Genomic DNA, 19,985 nt, shown 5'->3' with positions numbered 1-19,985 from the left:
AACCAACTACCTCCTAATTCAACTCGACTTCGGTACACCTTCACATCTACCTTCCAACACATCTCTCGCAAAGTAAAACCTGGTTTCCACCTGGAAGCCCCACGGAGAGACAAGAAAAGGGGGCGATATATTCGAATAATTCGTTCAAGCTTCCAGTTCGGAGATGAAATTTGGTTACCAAAATGTCCGTCCAAAACTTGCCACTAGTCAGGATCGCGACCGGAGCTCGGAGGATCCGTCTGAAACTGAAGTTCCACCGGTCGTTTGTCGGATTCTCTGGGAGTCGGGGGTGTGTGTGCCTGGAGAGGTCCAGGAGGAGGATCGAAAAAGAACGAGGCGATTCGGCGGAATCGTTCGTCTCGTATTTCCCGGCGGGGCGCGCGTCTCTCCCCGTGAAGAACTGCACTCGCGGGGCCGAGGCTCGCGATGTGTACGTGCCTTAATCTTCGCAGCGAGATGCACATCCGCCGCCGCTCCGGCCGCTCAGATTGAAACACGGAAGCCCTAAGGCCACAGTTAACGGTGAATTGGTACGTTCTCGCGTTCCTACCCACACATCCTCGCGCGTTCCCCGCGTAGACGTGGCTCGTGCACACGCGCGGGGCACGCAAGCTCGTTCGTTTCTAATATAGCAGAATTAATTTCCCGGCTGGGGAAATAAATGCGGAGCCGTTGCTTCGCGCTTGGCTCTCGCGTCGACGGATACCCGAAGGGTGCTTCGCGGAGAGGGCGAAAAGATGTGCCAGCGCGTGCTGCGTTTGGGCGAGGGTACGCGGGGAATTATTAGAGGAAGCAGTAGAAAAGGAAGGATGGAGGTAACTAACTTGCAAGCTGGTCGAGTCTGGAAAGTTTCTCAGGAGCATCATATTTTCGGGGCGTCTCTGGAAACTTCGCTGACACATCGATCTTACTCGGTCGCTTCTAGGGATCTTCGAAAGAAGCCGCAGAACCCGCGGACCCCTGCCTCGTATTATCGATCCACATTTGTTTCCGTGCTGCAATTGGAATCACTGTGCAGGGTGGGACCGTTGAACCGACGGAGGAGAGGGTGCACGAGCAGTCGCGAAATTTTAAACGAAATTCACGCACACGTGTGCCATTAAACGTGCTCGACGAGCAAATTGAAAAAAACGAAACGAGTGTCCAGCGCTGCAGGGGCGCGAAAACATCGCGAGCAAACGTTTCATTCGGTTCCGCGAATTACAAGAACCGCCCTTCCATCCGTCACGCATTGGGTGTGATTTAACTCCTTCCTTTCTAACAATTTACATAAATGATAACGGGCGCTTTCCTTAATTGGTTCGTTAAGGAACAATGCCAACGGAGTTCATCGCCGTCTCGTGCCGCGGCAGGGAATGAAAAAAGAGAAACGAGAGAATCGGACGCGTCTGACTACGCGAGGGTCGTTACTACTGCGGCCCGTTCGTCGCCGCTGCGATCCATAAAAATTCTTGCACCGCTGTATCGCGGATTACACGCGACCCGTTAATCGCTGTAAACGCTCGCGTTTAATGCAGTAGGGGAGACCGGGGCTAAAAGTTCCAGGGGTAAATTGTTCCGACGGGTCTGTCTTCAAAATAGGAAGAGCGTTGTACTTTAAATTATTTTTCCCGTGTGAGTTGATGACGCCACTCTGTCGCCCACTTTAATAGCGTCCGCGACAGCGAATCGTGTGGTTGTAAGCAAGGACCTATTAGTCGCGTACCAGATAAGTAAAAAAAATTCTGTTATTATTTTTTGGTCTATTTCGATTATTTAACTTCGATATTATTCATTGATTCGTTCTTACGGATCAAATGACATTTAAGAGCATGGTGTAACAGTGTCTATCGTTTGAATATATGTATAAGGAGAATAGTCTCTCAAATTGCTACATGTGTCGGCAGGGGCTAGTTGTTACCGTGATTCGGAGCACGTTGTTACCGTAACAACTTGCCCCACTGCAAACGTATAAGGTGAATGTCCCAATTTCTGCTGATTTCAGAGGTAACTCGTCACAAAGAAGGTGTAAAAAATTTGTTTGCGATGAAAATTTGCAGAGTAATTGATTGATTCTTTAATAATAAATCAACCAATTGGAAAACTATTTAAGAAAGATATTTCAAGATGTTTAACTATTAGTAATTTGTAATTAAATATGCTCGAAATGTAAAGTAATTTGTAAAAAGTATATATAATGCGTAAATGTTTAAAAAGTTCAGAATTATTTTGTTGCAACTATAGTACAAACGTAACGCGTATAATAATAAGAAAAAGTACGAAATGAGCAGAAACTGGGACATTCACCTTAAATTGTTTATGCTGTGCTTTAAGATGCGAACGTATGAATGAAAGAGCGGAAAGATAATAAGACTAAAATAGCTCCGACGACCTGTCAATTTCGCTATCTTTCGCGTACAGAGACATGGTCGCTCAGTGTGCCTATGGCTAGAGGGGAAGGAGGAATTAGCTTGCAGACGCGACCGCGTCTGTTGATTATTTTCGTCATTTTTTACGTTTTATCGAAATCGGAACTTTTAGCCCCGGTCTCCCCTACTCGCAGGGAGGCGTTTCGCGCGGCGCCAGGTGCGCGATTAATAAATAATAAACCGCCGTTTACTGCAATTAAACTAGCCGACCGTTCCTCGAGCGAGACACAGCGAAGTGCGACTACTTCTTGCCCATCCGTGAAATGTAATCAGCGATAGGAGTCGATCTGAGAATTACATTGCCAGCGAGGATTGTGTTACGCAGCTATTTTCCCCGGTAACGCTCGCCACGGTTCCGGGTAAATCAATTAATTAATCGTTCGTCGGTAGGGCTGCGCATTTGCAAGCGCCGCGAAGATTCCGTTTCACGGATTGGCTGCGCTGCGACGACGGAGCGCGTTTCCAGAGGGAAAACCGTTGTCGCGACTCGTCCGATTAAACGTAAGCCTTTCCACTGTCCGGAGACGTCGGCTCCCCTCTTTAAGCCTGATTTATTGCCCGTCGTTCTACTGCGCTGCCTCGCGTATCGGGATTCTACGGCGGATTAATTGATACGCTTCGGTAATTCGTAATGAACACGTCTGGCATCGAGCGCCCGGCCGAGCATTAAATACGTTCAATTTTGATAATCTACGCGCATCGAGTAACTCCTACGTCCGCGATGCCAGCCACCGGCGAAATTTCGGCAGAATGTTTCGAGCGAGAAGAGCAGATGAACGTGAACGGAACGGAATTATATCATGCCTGAAAAATCTGCGCAACGATCGCCTCGTTGCGTGATTATTGAATATCCGGTCAGGCGGAATTGCGGCGAGTGTAGAATACAGAATTACAGAAATTCCATCGCGGCGGAACCATAGAAATTCCACGTCAAACGCGGTGTCTATTTATCAGGAGGTTTCAGTCTTCCTTCTACACTTTGCAACGCTCCTCTGCAAAGTAACTCCGCCATTTGTGCGCTTTACATTCGCGCGTTCCCATCACAGGCCACGAATATCCCAGCTGGGCAAATTGCAGGCCATTATTCAACGAATCAACCTACAATAAAACTCGCGCATAGCGTTAATGCGCTCGCTCGGAAACGAACGAACTCGCCGGGGGGGTATTATTGTTTCCTAATGCGCTGGAAAGCTCGATTCATTTGCTTGTGCAGTTGAAATGCGCCGAAAAGCAGCGATACGTTAGTTAATCGCAGAGAAATTGCTCGCGCTCTCGCTCGCGTACTCGGCCGAACATTTCCACCCTCGCTATTACAATAATTACCACCACCCGAGCACTCCGAAACGAACGACCACGTTAAACACCTACACACCCTAGCTAACGAATTTTCAACTAAAATACAGCTCCGGGAGAGCAACCCTCCACCCTCTCGAAGCCGCGAAGATCCTTCGTTATTCGTACCCGGACCGACAAAATCTTCCGGTAAAAGTTTGCCGCGATGCTCGTCGCGTATAAGTTACACCTCCCGGCGTCGTCCCCTCTCCCCTCGTTCCGTGGAAGCTGGATGCCGAGAAGGCGCGTTTCCCTTCGCGGCTCACCCTCGAACGGAAGTGTTTATTACTTGCCAAGCGGCGTCGCCGTAGCCGTCGGAGGTGCAAGCTGATACAACGTCACGTATCGATTTTAGCAACGAGCCGAGGTCGGGCCGCGGTATCGAATGCTGGTATTATTGACTGCGTTAGGGTACAACTGGTCGCCTTCCACCCTCCAGTCCCCCTCCGTTTCGCGATATCGGCGGATATGCATCGTCGTCGCTGCGGCACAGCCGCTCGTATGGCTTTCATTAATTAATACCAGCCGTTAATAGACCAATAAACCGATACGGCTCTGCGCTCGCAACGAGCAGCGGACGAGTGGAGCACCGTGTACCCTTCCACTATTTCGTTGCTTCATTATATCCCGATGCACCCGCCCCGGGAGCGCTCTTCACCGGCTGTCACTTATTGTTTCTGTTATCTCCGCTCCTCTCCACCGTCGCTTTCTTTTCTGGCTGTAATTGCGTCTCGTACGCCGTCCTCGTTTTCCTCGCCTCCCCGGGCACCGTCGACGCAACGGCGGAGGGTGGAACGTCACTCCCGTTTGAATCTCTGCAACAGCTTATCGATTTCATTTCCCCGAGACAAATTACCTCGCCCCGGTTTATTCGGACTTAACTGTCGTCCGCTGCGAGACGTAGCCACCCGCTGGTCGGCGGAAATGTCGCTGCTATTGCCAAGTGAAATTGACACTGGATACGGTGAATTTTTTATGAGAGTCACAGCGAGGAAGGTGGCGGGTCGATTCGCGACGTGTTGACACACATAGCCGTTCGTTTTTTTTTTTTTTTTTTGTTAATCCGAATGCACCGCGCGGCGGCCTCTTTTGTGTTCCGCGGGAAAGGGTGTCGAGACCCTCGCGGTGCCGAGGGGAAGTTCTGGGTCGTTTCCACGCGGGGAGCGCATTAATCATAATACGTCGCTTATTAAACGAGCCGTCCTGTTGGCCGCGGCAACGAGGTCAGACCCGGCTAACGCCGGAACTCAACCCCCTGGCCGACCCTCGGTTAATTCCGAGGTAACGTGCACGCGTGCCCCTCGGTGTATTACGCTCCGCGTACTCGCCAGTTACAATTAACTCGGGGCTAGGCGCAACCGTCAGCCACGGGGCCCTTCGCTCGCCGTCCAGATTTCTAGAAGATTTCCAAGCAACTCGGGCGCACAGCGGATGGGATCTTCTGGATATTGCGAGCCAGAGGCGGCTAGACCTTGCCGACAGCTTCTAACCTTCGGGACACGCAAGGAATTCCCATGTTTCGGTGGCCTGAAAAGTTGTAAAAGCCCTGGTAGAGACTTAAGTGGCTCGAGGATCTTAAAAGTGGAATTTATGAAGTGTTTGGTAGGGTTGAAGGGCCTGGAGAACTTGTAGGGTTCGAAGGGATAGAGGAATGCGAAAAAAAATGTGGAGGAGCTGAAGAATCTGAAACACTCGGGGTAGAGGAGAAGTTGAAGGAATGAGGGGAACTCGAGGAACCTGATGAACGTTGCTATTGTGAATAATGAAGGGAACGAAGGAGCTCGAAGGATTATTAATTATGACTTTGCGGAATACTACTTGACGCATCCAAGTTCCTCGATGCATATTTAAAAGGTGATTGCGTAGGTATGCGAAGGCGCCGGTCAATGGAAATTGGAAAATGTCGCTTGATGCCGGCATCGATCCAGGTTCCAAGGATACCGAATGCTCTGTTCGATCGGCGATTAATTCTGCCCGTCTCAGCCTGGATTTAGGGCTCGTAAAAATGTCGTTTGCGGGGAGAAGCGATAGGGAAAAAACGAGCTTTCGAAAGCGCCAAGATAGTCCTGTATAGCCATTACCTCAGCGTTTCTGGAGGCCCGGTATCCCGGCTGATTTATGTGAGCCGATCCGTTTATCGCGATTTCCATGTAAACGCTCCCTAAATAAACCATTGGAATCACCGTGCGGAAGAGACCAGAGTGCACTTCATACGCGTCGCTTCGCTTTCTTAAACCGATTACACCTATCTTCTATGCGTCTGCAAAATTTCCCGGCAAATAACCTGGCAGTACTCGAGGATCACGAGGATATAAAAAACAGAGAACACGTTGTTAAAGTCCAAGTTGGATAAACGCGAGATTTCCAGCTAGAAAAATTCCCTATTGAATACATTGGAAAGAAGTTAATTAGAGAACAGGATAGAAGCAACTCTATACTTTGCGTCGCTCTTTATTCGCCTCTCTCGAGCGCCATTCCCCTGAAATCTGAGTCTCGTTTCCTTGAATCAGCTTCGAGCCTCGTATGGCCGCAGAAAGCTTGGCGATAAGAGTAGACCAGTGGCTGCTTCAGCACTTGCTGGGTATCCTGGATACCGAGGCGCGTACCTCTGCGAGTAAGTGCTTGTACCGCCCGTTAAGCATCAACAGACCCGCGGAATATCCCGAAAGCCCCGTGCACCAGGAGCGTTATCAAGCGCTCAGCGTCTGCGTGCCGAGGAAATGAGAAAAATTGGCGATCGATCTGAGCCGCCCGACTTCCTAAGTAGCCGCCTGTTCGTGCACATGGCGCAGGACTGCGAGTCACATGGCGGCCGATATCCTGGCGTCAGGTAGCGGCCGAGAGATCGGGGCAGGCTTATCTCCAGCTGGTAGGAAGCGAATCTCGCGTAATTAATTTCGAGCCGAGGCTGCGGCGCGGCTGCAACACGCCAGGCCGTCCCTTGAAACGAAAGCATTTCTCAGTCGATTAACGTCCGACCGCGATGGATCTGAACTATCTCGAACGTTTCCTGCCGACAGGATCCCACCTTCGGACACTGTCGCGCAGGTACTTTCTTTTTAAACGCCGAGTGTTCGAGGAACTCGACGAATTATACAACTGGATCGATGTGTTGGGGACTTTCGCAAAGACTGATTGTGAGTGGAATCTTTTGGCCGGTTCGAATGATGATTCGCCGGATCCTGCGACCCGCCAGGAATTTCAATGAAAAACTGCTACGTTTTTCATCCCGCCAGGGAGAGAACGCCGCCGACTATCGATCGTCCTAGGGAATTTTCGAATCAGCAACGAGGGACGCTGAATTATTTCAATGCGCGGCGAGTCTGTTTCTTTCGAGGGTGTTCTATGTCTCTGGGTCAACGAGCTTATGCATAATTCAATTTTATTCCCCATCTTGCGCTCTGAGGAAGAATATCGACGCCTGATAACCACGCTCAGGATATCGTTTCTCTCTCTCTCTCTCTCTATCTCTCTGTCTCCTCTTCCTCGCCAGGTTTTCCGAGCAAGTCCCATCTCTCTGAACAAGGGAGAACGGAAACGCGATTCGTGCATCGTTTGCGAAACGGAGCCGCGGCGATGGGATAATGAAAATCAAGTGGGATCGTCTAGGGCGAGATTCCTTCGTTCTATTCAGAGATATCGGTCGCCTTATCTTCGAGCCTTTCGCGGTCTAAGTTGGATATTCTTCTTAGACGCTCCGGGGACGAAGCGTTTCGCGTGTTACGCTTAGGAAAAAATCTGAGCGACCGATTCCAGCGAAGTGCAATTGGAGGAATTGAGGTTTAAGAATTTAGCCGAGCCTGTCGCTCGGCGTTGTAGGATCTAAATGTGTCCCTGAGTCACGATTCAGATCGCGCCTGTCGAAAGTGAGCTCCAGAGGTCGAATCGCTCCTCCCGCCGCCTCGTATCACACAATGAAAGGGGATTTCTGTTTCCCTTAGAAGATGAAGAAGAAGAGGAAGTAGAGGAGCTCGGCGTATCGAGGGGTTTTCGAAGCAGCCCCTCCCCGGCGCAACTCGTCGTGGCTTTTGGTGCTCCGAACGTGCCTCGGAGCGTTAGCGTTTCCGTCAGCGATTTCTTTTTTTCGAGCACCCTTAAAAGCTCCGCTACCGGTGCTGCGTTAATGGTTACCGTTGTCCGCGGCGGGGCGTCGAAATTACCGTGTTAGACACCTGTTACTCGATTGCCTGGAAAGCGAAAGCGACCGCGGTAAACAAGCAAACGGCAGCGGGGAGCATTGCAGCGAGTAGATCGTAAGGAAGAGGTGTCCACCCTTCGGCGAAGCGCGTGGCTGCTGCTACAACCCCCGTTCTTCCTTTCTTTTTCCAGGGCTTCTTCAGGAGGAGCATTCAGAAGCAGATAGAGTACAGGTGCCTGAGGGACGGCAAGTGTCTCGTCATCAGACTAAATCGCAACCGCTGCCAGTACTGCAGATTTAAGAAGTGCCTAGCCGTCGGTATGTCCAGGGACTGTGAGTAACGATTCACTTTGTTCGCTAGAATTTGCCCAGAGCAGGGCTCGCGCAGCTGTAGGTTTATGAATCAGTCACTTGTAGCCTGCGAGTCGCGAGATTAGAATTGGTAAATTCTTGGAGCTGAGGTTAGCTGCCGGTTGTTCTTGAATTAACGTTTCATTTGTAGGAAAGTTTTCAGAGCTCCGTTTAGAGTAAAGAAGGGGCAGACTTGACACAGTAGTTAGGTTATTAGAGGCGCTTTCAATTCAGTTCGGCCGAGGGAAGTATCGCTGGTAGTTGGGGCAAAGTAAAGGGCAAAGTAAACGAGAGTAAAGTTGCCGCGCATAATTAAACGTCAAAGTTTCAGCGTGCAATATGCGGCCATGTATAATTGGCAACTCCCAGAGCCCCGCGCTAGCATTGTCGGCTCGAAATCGTAATAAACTTCCGTATCCCTGTGATCCGCTTCGAAAGGGACGTATTGTACGTGGTCGGGAGTAACGCTGCCTGAAAGCAGCGCCCTCTATTACCCCGGCATAATACTCCTGAGCACTATCAACGGCTACCTAATCGTACTCCTCAATTTCATAGAAAACAGAATCTAATACTCGAATGGTTTCCTGCCTAAACAATTGTGATTGCTTAAGGATGAATTTCAGTGACAATCTTAGCCAGAAGTTAATCAATTTCCAAGATATTAATCAATTGTCCGGAATTCTTGCGACAATATAGTTCGGTGCTTGATATTTCTATACGCAAAATTTCAAAAACTTTGGCCTAATATTTCACTCTTAGTTTTGTAGTTATATTTCTCAATATTGCGTTTTCCCATAAGAATACGCGTTGAATTAAAAGTTAAATATTTTAAAGACTACCGAATCAATTTTTCTAAAAATTTGCCAGGGGTTTTACTATTGCAGAAAAATTCATTCCTCCATTTGTCAAAGATTTTCGCTGATTTTGAATGTTACTGAAGTTCATCCTTAACGCACTCATTTTCTTTCGCGTCTGATTATTGTCCCGAAACCTGTCCCGTGCCATTTAACAACGCGAAGGCCTGCCAACCATCGTTGCTGTCGGATAGTTCGGTGCTTATTTGCGTATTTAAACGCACAATTCGCTTGTTCCAGCGGTGAGGTACGGCAGGGTGCCGAAACGTTCAAGGGAACGCGGCCCCGAAGACGCGGTTCCCACCACCACGACTACAACGACGACGACCACGGGCGTCCAACAGCTCACGTCCCCTGGCACTGGGAACAACAACAATAATAACAACAATAACAACAACAACAACAACACCAGCCAGAATAATAACAACAATAACCAGGGCCAGAACCCCATAGCCTGCGTGCCACCAGCCGCTGTGGTTGAGGCGGATCAGTCGGACGCGGACGTGAAACAGTTGGCCGTGTACGACGTGATACTTCAAGTGTCACAGGCGCATCACGCTTACTGCGGCTTCACCGAGGAGTCAACGAGGGGGATCGTTCGGAAACCGATGATAATACCGGTGAGCTTTAGTAACGTAACGTAGATCGATGAAGAATATGGCAACACACTTGACGAAGCTATTTACGAAAGAAAATTGAAGCTAAATTGCATTACACCTGAGCCCTGTGCAACTTGCAAAATTGAAATTCTATAATCGTTACTTTGTCGAATAGTGATCGCGTTATTAATTAGGTTCTAGGTCTGTGATTCCCAACCGGTGGGTAGCAGAGTGTTTTCTGAAAGGGTCGCCGCGGTATTTTGGTCTTTCCTTTTTTTAAATATTATTAAGTTGGAATTATATATTAAAATTCCAGTTTTTAATGTGATTTCCTTACCTTATTAAATTTATCTCATCTTACCTTACATTGGGGGGTTACAGGTTATTCGAATATTATAAAATCGGATCGCAATTCAAGAAAGGTTCGGAAATAATGTTCTAGGTAATCTCATGTCGTGGTTCAATGGAATTAGAGTTCGTTTTGCTTCTTGTCAGAACCGGAAGAAGTCCCTTCGTTATAGACCATCGCGGTTTATCAACTTCCAGGATTAAGTTAACTTTAGAGTTCCGTGAATATCTGCTGAAATTGGCAGCGACCGGCTGTTCCTTTCCCGCAATCCAGCTAATTAGGCGGGTACTTGTTCGCAGCCCGCGAGTCCTGAGGACCCGGAGGCAGCGTCCTCGACGGCGGAGACGGTGGAGTCGCAGAGGATCTGGCTTTGGCAACAGTTCGCCACCAGAGTAACGCCGTCGGTGCAGGGGGTGGTGGAGATCGCCAAGCGGGTTCCAGGGTTCTGCGACCTCTTGCAGGACGATCAGCTGATCCTGATCAAGGTCGGTTTCTTTGAGGTCTGGCTCAGCCATATCTCGAAGATGACCACCGACAGCTCGATGACGTTCGAGGACGGCACTTACATCACCAGGCAGCAAATGGAACTGATGTACGAGGTACGAAACACGCAACCATGCAGGGGCAGCTTGGGCTCGTAGCTTGCACGGATATAAATGAAAACGCGCGCTTATATTGGACTCTCCTCGCAACATACGTTTACTGAACAGTTTCCCGTGAAAATCACTCTTTTCCGTACGAAGGCATCAGGTGTGTCCTTCGTCGTAGAATTCTGATTGAAATATTAATTATACCAGACCCTGAAGTCTCGATTAATAGAACGCCCCTCTGCTTCACGCCAGTTTTCGTTGCACGCGATGCACTAGCTCGCGGTGCGCTTCACCGACAAGTCTTAATTAATCGATGTGAACCAAAACAGCCGGACTTTGTGTCCGCCCTGATGCAATTCACATCTGCGTTGAACGCCCATCAACTGACGGACACGGAGCTGGGCCTGTTCTCCGGCGCCGTTCTTCTGGGCGAGAGGCCGGGCCTGAACGACGTGAAGGCGGTGCAGAGGCTTCAGGACCGTCTTCTGGAGGCCCTGAAGGTCCAGGCGTTGCGGAATCACACGGTGCCCGGCGAGACCACGTCCACGGGGGGCTGCTCCAACGTCTCGAGCGTTTCACAGAGGATACCAGAGCTGAGGGCCCTGGGTGCCAGACACGCGAGCCTCCTCGACTGGTTCAGGAGGAACTGGACGAAGCTCAAGCTACCGCCACTCTTCGCAGAGATATTCGACATTCCCAAGTGCGAGGAAGATCTTCAGTGAAAAGGTGATCCACGGTGGTCCTCTTAAACCCTGCCCAACTCCTTTATCCACTCCCTTCTATTCCCTAATTCTTGCCTACAAACTACGGCTACGCCGGCTCAAGTACCTACTATAAGACTCGCGACTTAAAAAGCAACTCCACCCTCGGACTTCCTCTCCAGCTTCTCGCCAAGGCGTCCCGTCGCTGCGTTTCCCTTGCAGCCCTGTAAATCCATGTTTGCATTTTAATCCGCGCCCCACGAAAGCCGCCCCTATTTGCAATTCAATTGGCCCCGTCCGGACGCGTCCGCTCGGCAGCGAGGAGCGGATCCTAATCGGGGCACCGTCTTTGAAGAATGTTACAGAGGACATCGTGTTGATTCGACGGAAACGAACGGCCCTGCCTGCCAGGGAGGGGGGATCTTCTAATTGCCAGCGGTCGTCGACGGGGTCCGTCACGCTATTCGCGGATCGATCTGGCCAGATCGCGTCGTGCGCTGTTCGGTTCATTGACGGGATAGACGGGTGGTTTGGCGGGCGAAGGGTATAGGTCGCTGATTGAAACGCCCCTCGGCGCGACACGCAGGGTGGAAGCCGATGCCATTAATAAGAAGGATGACGTAGAGACTCGCCCCCGACTTTCGCAAAAATTCGTAGAGCTCGGAGGAGGAGAGCGCGAAGGGAATTCTGTCTTTGTGGCAGCCGTGAGCGGCGGTAAACGCTGTTAGACCCACCTTCCTAGCTCTGAATCGCGCACAGGTGAGTAACGGGCGGGCAGAATTTCTATTGGGCGAGGAACAGCGAGCCAGGCGAGAGCATTTTGAATACTCAACGGACGAGGAGGTGGGAGGAGGACAGTCTCGTGTCGTTAGTCTCGTGCATATCGTTGTTGCAATAAAGCGGCGCAGTGATCGAACACCGCGTCGCGTCGAAATGATAGCACAAAACCGTGATCAGCGTCGGCGGGCACGTGCCGTGTCCCGTTCAAACGATTCCTCGGGCGAACCTTTCGAAAGCCTCGAGCGGAGGCGTTCGATGCAGATTCGGCGGGGCGATGAAACGGGCGCGGGAGGGTGGCGCGCAGCGCTCTGTCGAGGACGGTTCGGTCTATTCGCGGATATCTGTGCAAAGCTCGCGGACATATCGAAACTGTAGTATCATATTTTTCTTCCCCGTAGAATTATCAGGCGATCGGTGCGAAGCCTCTTTCCGAAACGAAGCTGCGAACCGACAGACGGCTGCCCGCTCTCTCGGGTAGAACGCGCGACGGGGCACGCGCGTGCGGGGTGCACCCGTGTTGCGGCTGCAACGCGAACAGTGGCGCACGTGCGTGCGTACAAATGAACACTTATATACATATTATACAGATATATACAAAAGGAATACAAAAAAAAATCGTTTCACGCTATAAAGCTCAAGAGGAAATCTTTATAGGGCGTATCTCTTTAGATGCATCCGCTACGAATCTCAATCTATGCAATCTCTATTTTTATTACTTGACAAGTAGCATAGTGAATTTACCTTTATAGATATTGTTGCATCGCTTCGGGGGGTTCCATGGAAACGGAGGTGCGCGCCCCCGCGTGTCTTTAACGGGCCGGGTCGCTCTCTCGTTGGAATTAATGTAATTAATGAAATTATCAACCCCTTCGCGGATCCTCGATCGGCGAGTGTTTTTAACGTGGTATTAAATCTCGCGTACGTTATGAAAGGGGAGATGGTCGAACGTTTGTACGTATCTGTCGTGGGTGTAAAAGTACTTGTTGCGTTGAGTTGTTACGTTTGTTAATGTCCAGCCGGTGGACGGAACGATCGTGGCCGAGCGCGCTCGATTCCCGTTTGTTAAAGGAACCCTGGAGCGAGCATGTTTCGAATCTTCGAACTCTTTGAACGCTAATAATTCTCTGACAATGACTAGCACGTAATTTGCGCAATCGATATGTAATATATATATATATATACATATAAAGACATATATGTATACATACATTCGTCGTGAGAAAATTTCGGGGGAAGAGAGAGCTAAGGTTTATCTAAGTAGAGAAGAAAAATTAATGTTTTATCCTAGCGTCGTACTTAAATTAATTAAAGTATAACGTCGGTGAATCGTTATCGCAACAACAAAAAAAAAGAAGGAGGAGAAGAGACCGTAGAAAAGGGAGAGAAAGGGGAAGAGAAACGAGTGAACAAGAGACTATTATTATCTTCGCGATACACTAGAAAAGGATAACGAAATTCCAACTCTAAGCGCTCACATCAAGTTGTGAATAAACATATCATACCTAATTAATAATATATTGAACAAAGAAGGGATATCATCGTTTAATATAATATAAATATGAGTCTATATATATTACGAACAAAAAAAAAATATATATATATATATTATAAAGATTATAAATCTATTATGCAAGATGAATAGCTATTATACGCATTGTGTCGAACGAGCGGTAGATCTGCCGTGGTAGGCCAATCCTTCGCAATCCGCTAATGCAACAAGAGAACGGCAAGAATTTACACGCGCGTGTGTAAAACGTACGCGCGCAATAACGCAGCGTCCTTTTTCTCGATTTCGATTCCTAACTAGAAAAGAAAGAAAAAGAACCGAATGTTTCTCGGCTCTCTTACCTAATCTACCAAAACGGATCCGGCGCCAGGAAGTGACGCAATAATAGCGATTAAAAGAAGGGACAGAAAGAAAGCAGAAGCGCCCGCGCGTTCAGCGGGTCGCCTCGCCCGAGTATCTTTTAAATAAATTATTAAGCTCTCGTCCTCTTCGCCGCGAGACATCCGGAGGGAGGTAATTCTCGACGAATGACGAGTCACTTGGTGTATAACGTATGTATGAGAGAATTTTTAACGCTCGTGTACATAAATTCTGCAATTCGAACGATCTAGTGGCTGTCCTAATTAATCGATCGTTTTTAAATATAAATCACGAAAGGAAGAGAGAGAGAGAGAGAGAGAGAGAGAGAGAGAGAGAGAGAGAGAGAGAGTCTGTGTGTCTGTGTGTGAGTGAAAGAAAGATAGATAGAGAGATAGAGAGAGAGAGAGAGAAAAAAAGTCGCGATATTTTCCTCCTGTGATATTCGAATTGCGATTCGTTCTTTTTTTTTCAAAATTTCTAGTCCCCCACGACTTATTGTTCGCTGAGATAGCAATCGTGTAATCTACGACACTCTCGTGAACGTTGTTGGAACGCGTTAATCGAAACGGCCAAATACTTAATAACGATATTATTGTAGTATAACGATATATTTCGCCCCGGTGGCGAGGGTCGATCGTTCGCCGCTGTACCTTCCTCGTTGCTCCAACGACTCCACAGGGCTTAACTTCGCTTCGTACGGTCCAGAGAACAGCCTCGACCAGATGATTCCTCGTTAGAACTTGCACGGGACTTGTCTGATGGCTGCGGACTCGCGAATAGAATTTTGTCCATTTCACGGATCCTATTGCCCGGCTAAGTGCGTGATATACCTGCAACGTACGAAGCACCTTGTATCTGTGTTCGAACTCGTCGCGAAGCTGAAGATATTTTTCAAGAGCAGCGGAGCGATCGACCGGCGCGACCGGGAGGCTATATAAGATTGGTAATCGAGGTATAGTATCCCTTAAACTCGAGCGTAGCACACACCCCCTCGCCCCATACGCAAACGCCCCTCTTCTTTCCCACCTCTCGTGTTCCGACCGAAGCGCGGCATCGCCCCACCCTGCCCATTTCACGATCCTCCGTACCGAATAGCCTCGACGAGCCTCGTTCCCGGTTCCATCCACTCTTCGTCTCGTGTAACGCTATTTTTTAACCTTGAGATTTCGGTCATGGTGCTATATCATATCTGTAAATAATAATACTTGTGGGAATCGTTGCGTAACGTCGATGTACCATTATCATTTTAACATTACTCGAGCTAATGGTATTCTTATTATTACTATCATTATATCATTATCATTATTCTATTGTTCCGCTATCACCGATATCGATATTATCATCAGCGCTACGTTTATGGATTGTACGCCCGACAATTAATTCGTCTCGCGGCGTTCGCGCGTTAATTCGGGAACGCTAACAAAGAAAAGTATGAAACCTTTAATTTCTTCTTCAGAGATAAATATATATATATATACACACACACACACGCATATACATATATACACACACACATACACACGTACACAGATATATACGTATATTCCGCCCGTATGACAGAACTCTGCAATAATCACGATTTTTGTTTGATATTGATTCTATGATTGTATATTTATAGATAAGTTGAGCTCAAGCGCGCGTACCTCGTTACGTACGCTGTATCGCGTATATCATACGTAATCTTCTTTTTTATATAGGCGAAATATCGACTGCGTATTATACCCATTGCCGGATGTTTTATAGATCGCAAAGCAGCCAGCAAAAAGATAGAGGATCCCATGGCCGGGGCGTAAGGCGACTGTGAATCGACTGGGTGGGGATGCTTCGGATCGGTACCGTACAGCGGGAAGCAATGACTCGGGGAGCTACTTCTTGATCGCGCGATTGAAACGGTCGTCTTCGCTCCGGCAATGGGATCGCCGCTTCTCTTTCCGATCGATTCATTATTTACGAAAACAGCCTATGTAACACGATTATGTCGAGACGATAAAGACGACGACGACGATGGACGATGGCGTGCCAAGCGAGGCGGGAATTGTTCTTTTAAACAGAAAAAGAAACAACAAAAAAAAAAAAAATGGAGGAAAGGATGAAAGAAAGCAAAAAATATAATATTACATATATATGTATAAAATAATATAAACGACGATAATGATATTAAGGTTAAATAAGTACGACAAAACGACTGCTCTATACTGCTAAAGTACAAATGTTTCATTTTAATTGTTTTATAAAAAAAAGAAAAGAAAAAAACGATATCGATTTGTTAGAGATTAGGTTTAATGCGTGCACGCTCGCGCGCGATGTACGTGTAATTATATTTATTTGTTAATCTCTCTCTGTCAGCATGATAACGTGGCCCCCTTCATTACGCATGTGTAAAACGTCTGACAACCACGCGCTCGCCCACTTTCGTGTACACGCGACATATGCATAGCTTCTCATACAGGACACGCAGACACGCATACGCAATCCTCCCTGCCGTACTTACATAAATCACCCGGTGCGGGCTGAATCGCTTAATTCCCCCGTTACGTTCATTCTTAGCGGAGAGACCCCGAGTTTCTTCAATCGCGAGTAACTCGTTCCTAAAGAAGCACACCCACACGTTTCATCTCGAACTTTGCATCGGGCAATGGAAACGAATAGTTTTTGCTATGAGATGGGCAGAAATTAGGTCGCTCCGCTGACAACGGGTGTAATTGGACGAATTATATGATTCACCCCACGTGCGTATTCGGTCTGAGAAAAGCACAAGTGCGTACAGGCGCTGGAAATAAGATTCGTCGTTTTCGTCGTAACGCGCACAGATTTCGAACGATTTCCAACTCGACCCTTTGACGGACAATCACCTCGATGGTGTCTGATGATCGATGCTGTACGAGGAACAGAACCTACAAACGGTGACAGAGACAGTAGGTGTTTTTGTACAGCGTTTCCCAATCGTTTTTACTTTCGCTATTCTATCAATATCGTGGTGCACGATTGTCTGGAGCAGGGCCGTTCCTGGGTTCTAGCCGCTCAGGTGCAAAAACAATATTGCCGCCCTTATTAGTTCGATATTCTTTAATTAAGAATTTAATATGCAGCGCTTACTTTTATATCTATGCGTACATAATTTTAAACAGTTATCGTGCAAAAGAGTTTCGATTATTATTGTTATTAATCAAAATTTTACGTTTAATAAACGGCTCGCGGCCACCCCTAGGTTCGGCCGCCCAGGTGCGGGGGCACCTTCTGCACCCCCGCCAGGAACGGCCCTGGTCTGGAGATTTTGTTATGTTTAACGAAGCCTTTATCGATCGTACGATCCGTCTGTAAAAGGTTTTACGATACTTTGTTAGAATATATTTTCGATGAAAATGTATGTGAAGCAAGGACAATTTCAATGTGGACCTACGAACTGCCTTCCGAAACACAGATCTATTTATTGCTTGTCCTTTCTAAGCGGCTCTTACTAAAATAGAATAACCTTTTCTATGAATGGAAAGAAAGCTGTTTGTCAGATTGGGAAACGTTGATTCGTTCGATCAAGCCACGGCAATAATACGTATTTAGTGCTAGCCAAGGAACGGTGAATTGCTTGAAAAATCGAGTATAAAGGATTCTACTTTACCGATACAGCATGTTCCAATTCATTTGTGCTCGGTACGTTAACAGACGGTCCGTCAGTGTTTCAGAGACTATGACATTTTAATTTGAAAGACTGCTGCCGAAGAGCGTAGAATATTTTTGTAACAAAACAGCGCCATAATTTTAATAAAATCCGCGAGCATATTTGCGAACTAAGAGGGGATCGTACGGAACAAATCTGAGCAGGGGTGAATTAAGAAGCAGGACTACTCTATGTATCCCACGATTCCAATAAATGCGTTATTATTGTCGTTGCTTGATTCGATCGCATATTCAGCAATGTATCCTCATTTCATTCACGGATGTTCATTAAACATTATCCCCTGTTTTACGTAATTGTCATACTCAAGAACGTACTTAATCACGCCAATATAGTTTCATCCAATTATCGTTTGCTTCCACATATTTCATCATGCCCCGACAAAATTCCAAATCTCTACGGTCCGATACGTTCTCCCCACTTCCATTCCGGCGGCTTTGTATTTAATTCCGACGAGCATGTATCACGTTCGAACAATGCGTGTCTCTAAATATCTATTACCGCGAACTATTTTTATCGCATACAAATATGTTTTTTATATTATTTTAGAAGTAAATCTAAACATAGTTAACCGCAAAGGAGTTTCAACATCTCTTAACTATCTGCGATAGTAATTCTGTAGTACCAATGGATATTCGCGAATGGGGAAAGTAGTGGGGGAAAGGAGTAATTAAAGAAGGTTAAGTGTCGCGATCGAATGGATTGCAACGATGATTCCCGAAATCATAACCTGGCGATCAGTGCTACGAGAGATTGTTTCGCGTCGCGTTTCAATCGGTGCAGAGGAAGGAATAGAAGAAACTTATATCCTTGTCATTGCATATCGGCGCAATAATCGATCAATGTTTTATATTCTTTCCTGTAAGGCAAAGGTCTGTCCGCTTTGGCTGTTTGCGAACACGCGTGTCGATCCTCAATCGCTATTTTTGTAAGTCCGTTGTATTAATCGATTTTGTCGTAAGGTCCAAACTGTCGATGGAGATGCTTCATGAAACTGTAGCTGCAACGAATCGCGACAAGGCAGAACGGTTTGCTGAAAGTTAAACGTGCCCGGGCAACGTTTCTCGACGACTTTAACCATTTGAGTGCTGGGGATCGCGATTCGCGCACCTCTTCGGCACCATCGCGAAAAGCGCGGGAAATACGAAAAGCGCGGCAAGTGTTTCTCGCGCTTCTACCTTCGCCGAGCAAGCGGTTGAACGCAACTAATTTCGCACGTCCAATCAGTCGGTCCTCTCATTCAGAAAATCAATCGTGACTCACTGTTATTTCATCAGTATCGGTTAATAAACTTTTTAAATAGTGTTAAACTATAAACGTAACATTTCTTTCATTCCGTGACCCTTCATTTTGCCCGAATTCCCGACACAGTTTCCGCACAGGCGTACACGTATGTACGCGCACTGTCATGGCTGCCTGTAGTACAGGCCGGACACTACGATGTTGCAACACCGCATTTCAAACAACCATCAGTCCGATGACTATGTTCCGACCGGTAGCATAGCCGGCCGTGACATAACGCGCGAAAGGCTTCTGAAAAGATTCAAATCGGACTGATGACAGCGTTGCTAAATTCACTATGTTCCGGCCTGTACTACAGACGGCCATGGCAATGTGCGTGCATACGAACGCTGCCGGCTGCACTCAAATGGTTCTATCGACGATTACGTAGCACGACCGGAACGATTATCGTGATAAGATCGTTTTGAAAGCAAGCGAGTTGAAATTATTTGAACGACACCAATAAAAGCCGCAATAATTCTAATTTGAACCTGAACTCGATTAGATCGATAGTATACGGTAAATGTTTTTAGACGAGTATTTATATAGATAATGTCAAGTTTCTCAGCTGTCGATAATCGTGGCTTTCCTTCGTCTTTCTTACTCTTCGGCATTCGTCTTCGCTTTCCAGAGATGGATTAAAAGTGGCACTACCAATTCGATTACTCGCGGAACTATGCATGCTGTTTAAACTTATTTTAGAGGTCAGGACAGCTCAAGGAGTCTTAAAAGCTGCCGTCGAAAACTGGGTAGTAAATAGGTCTCTTTATTTCCGTATAATACATTGCCAATTGAAATGAAATAATATTTTGTTTTACATTGAATTCGTGAAGTTGTATTCGAAAGTACTAATTTCATTGGCATTACTGTAAGTATAGAAGTATAACGAACTACATTACCTGGGTACCATTGGAAGTAGAAATATTTGAAATACTATTTTAAATATGGATACCATTGTAAATATAAATAAAATAGTGTTTCAAGCGTAATGAGAAAGCTTATGAAACAGAATAGTTTTATTTGAATAGTCTGAGAATGAGATGAAAATATTATATTCCAGTT

At 47.2% G+C, this 19,985-nt stretch overlaps 1 protein-coding gene across 4 annotated transcripts in view; it reads left to right on the top strand.

Annotated features, from left to right (window-relative positions):
* Nucleotides 1-17,862, top strand: part of Eip78c (Ecdysone-induced protein 78C) — a 284,379-nt gene extending 266,517 nt beyond the window's left edge. For 3 of the 4 annotated variants that reach the window (XM_076807794.1, XM_076807795.1, XM_076807793.1), the window contains 5 exons: nt 8,070-8,211; nt 9,324-9,703; nt 10,331-10,630; nt 10,951-11,347; nt 11,678-17,862. In XM_076807794.1, the coding sequence (XP_076663909.1) occupies nt 8,070-8,211; nt 9,324-9,703; nt 10,331-10,630; nt 10,951-11,343 (1,215 nt within the window). In that variant the 3' untranslated portion in view covers nt 11,344-11,347; nt 11,678-17,862. The remainder of the gene's footprint in view (nt 1-8,069; nt 8,212-9,323; nt 9,704-10,330; nt 10,631-10,950; nt 11,348-11,677) is intronic. The other variant, XR_013084774.1, reaches the window with a different exon arrangement.
* The last annotated feature ends 2,123 nt before the right edge of the window (nt 17,863-19,985 follow it).

This window comes from Andrena cerasifolii, chromosome 3 (genome assembly GCF_050908995.1).
Source record: "Andrena cerasifolii isolate SP2316 chromosome 3, iyAndCera1_principal, whole genome shotgun sequence".
In the NCBI taxonomy this organism is placed as follows: domain Eukaryota; kingdom Metazoa; phylum Arthropoda; class Insecta; order Hymenoptera; family Andrenidae; genus Andrena; species Andrena cerasifolii.
Note: the sequence above shows the minus strand (reverse complement) of the source record. Positions and strands in the feature narration are given on the sequence as shown.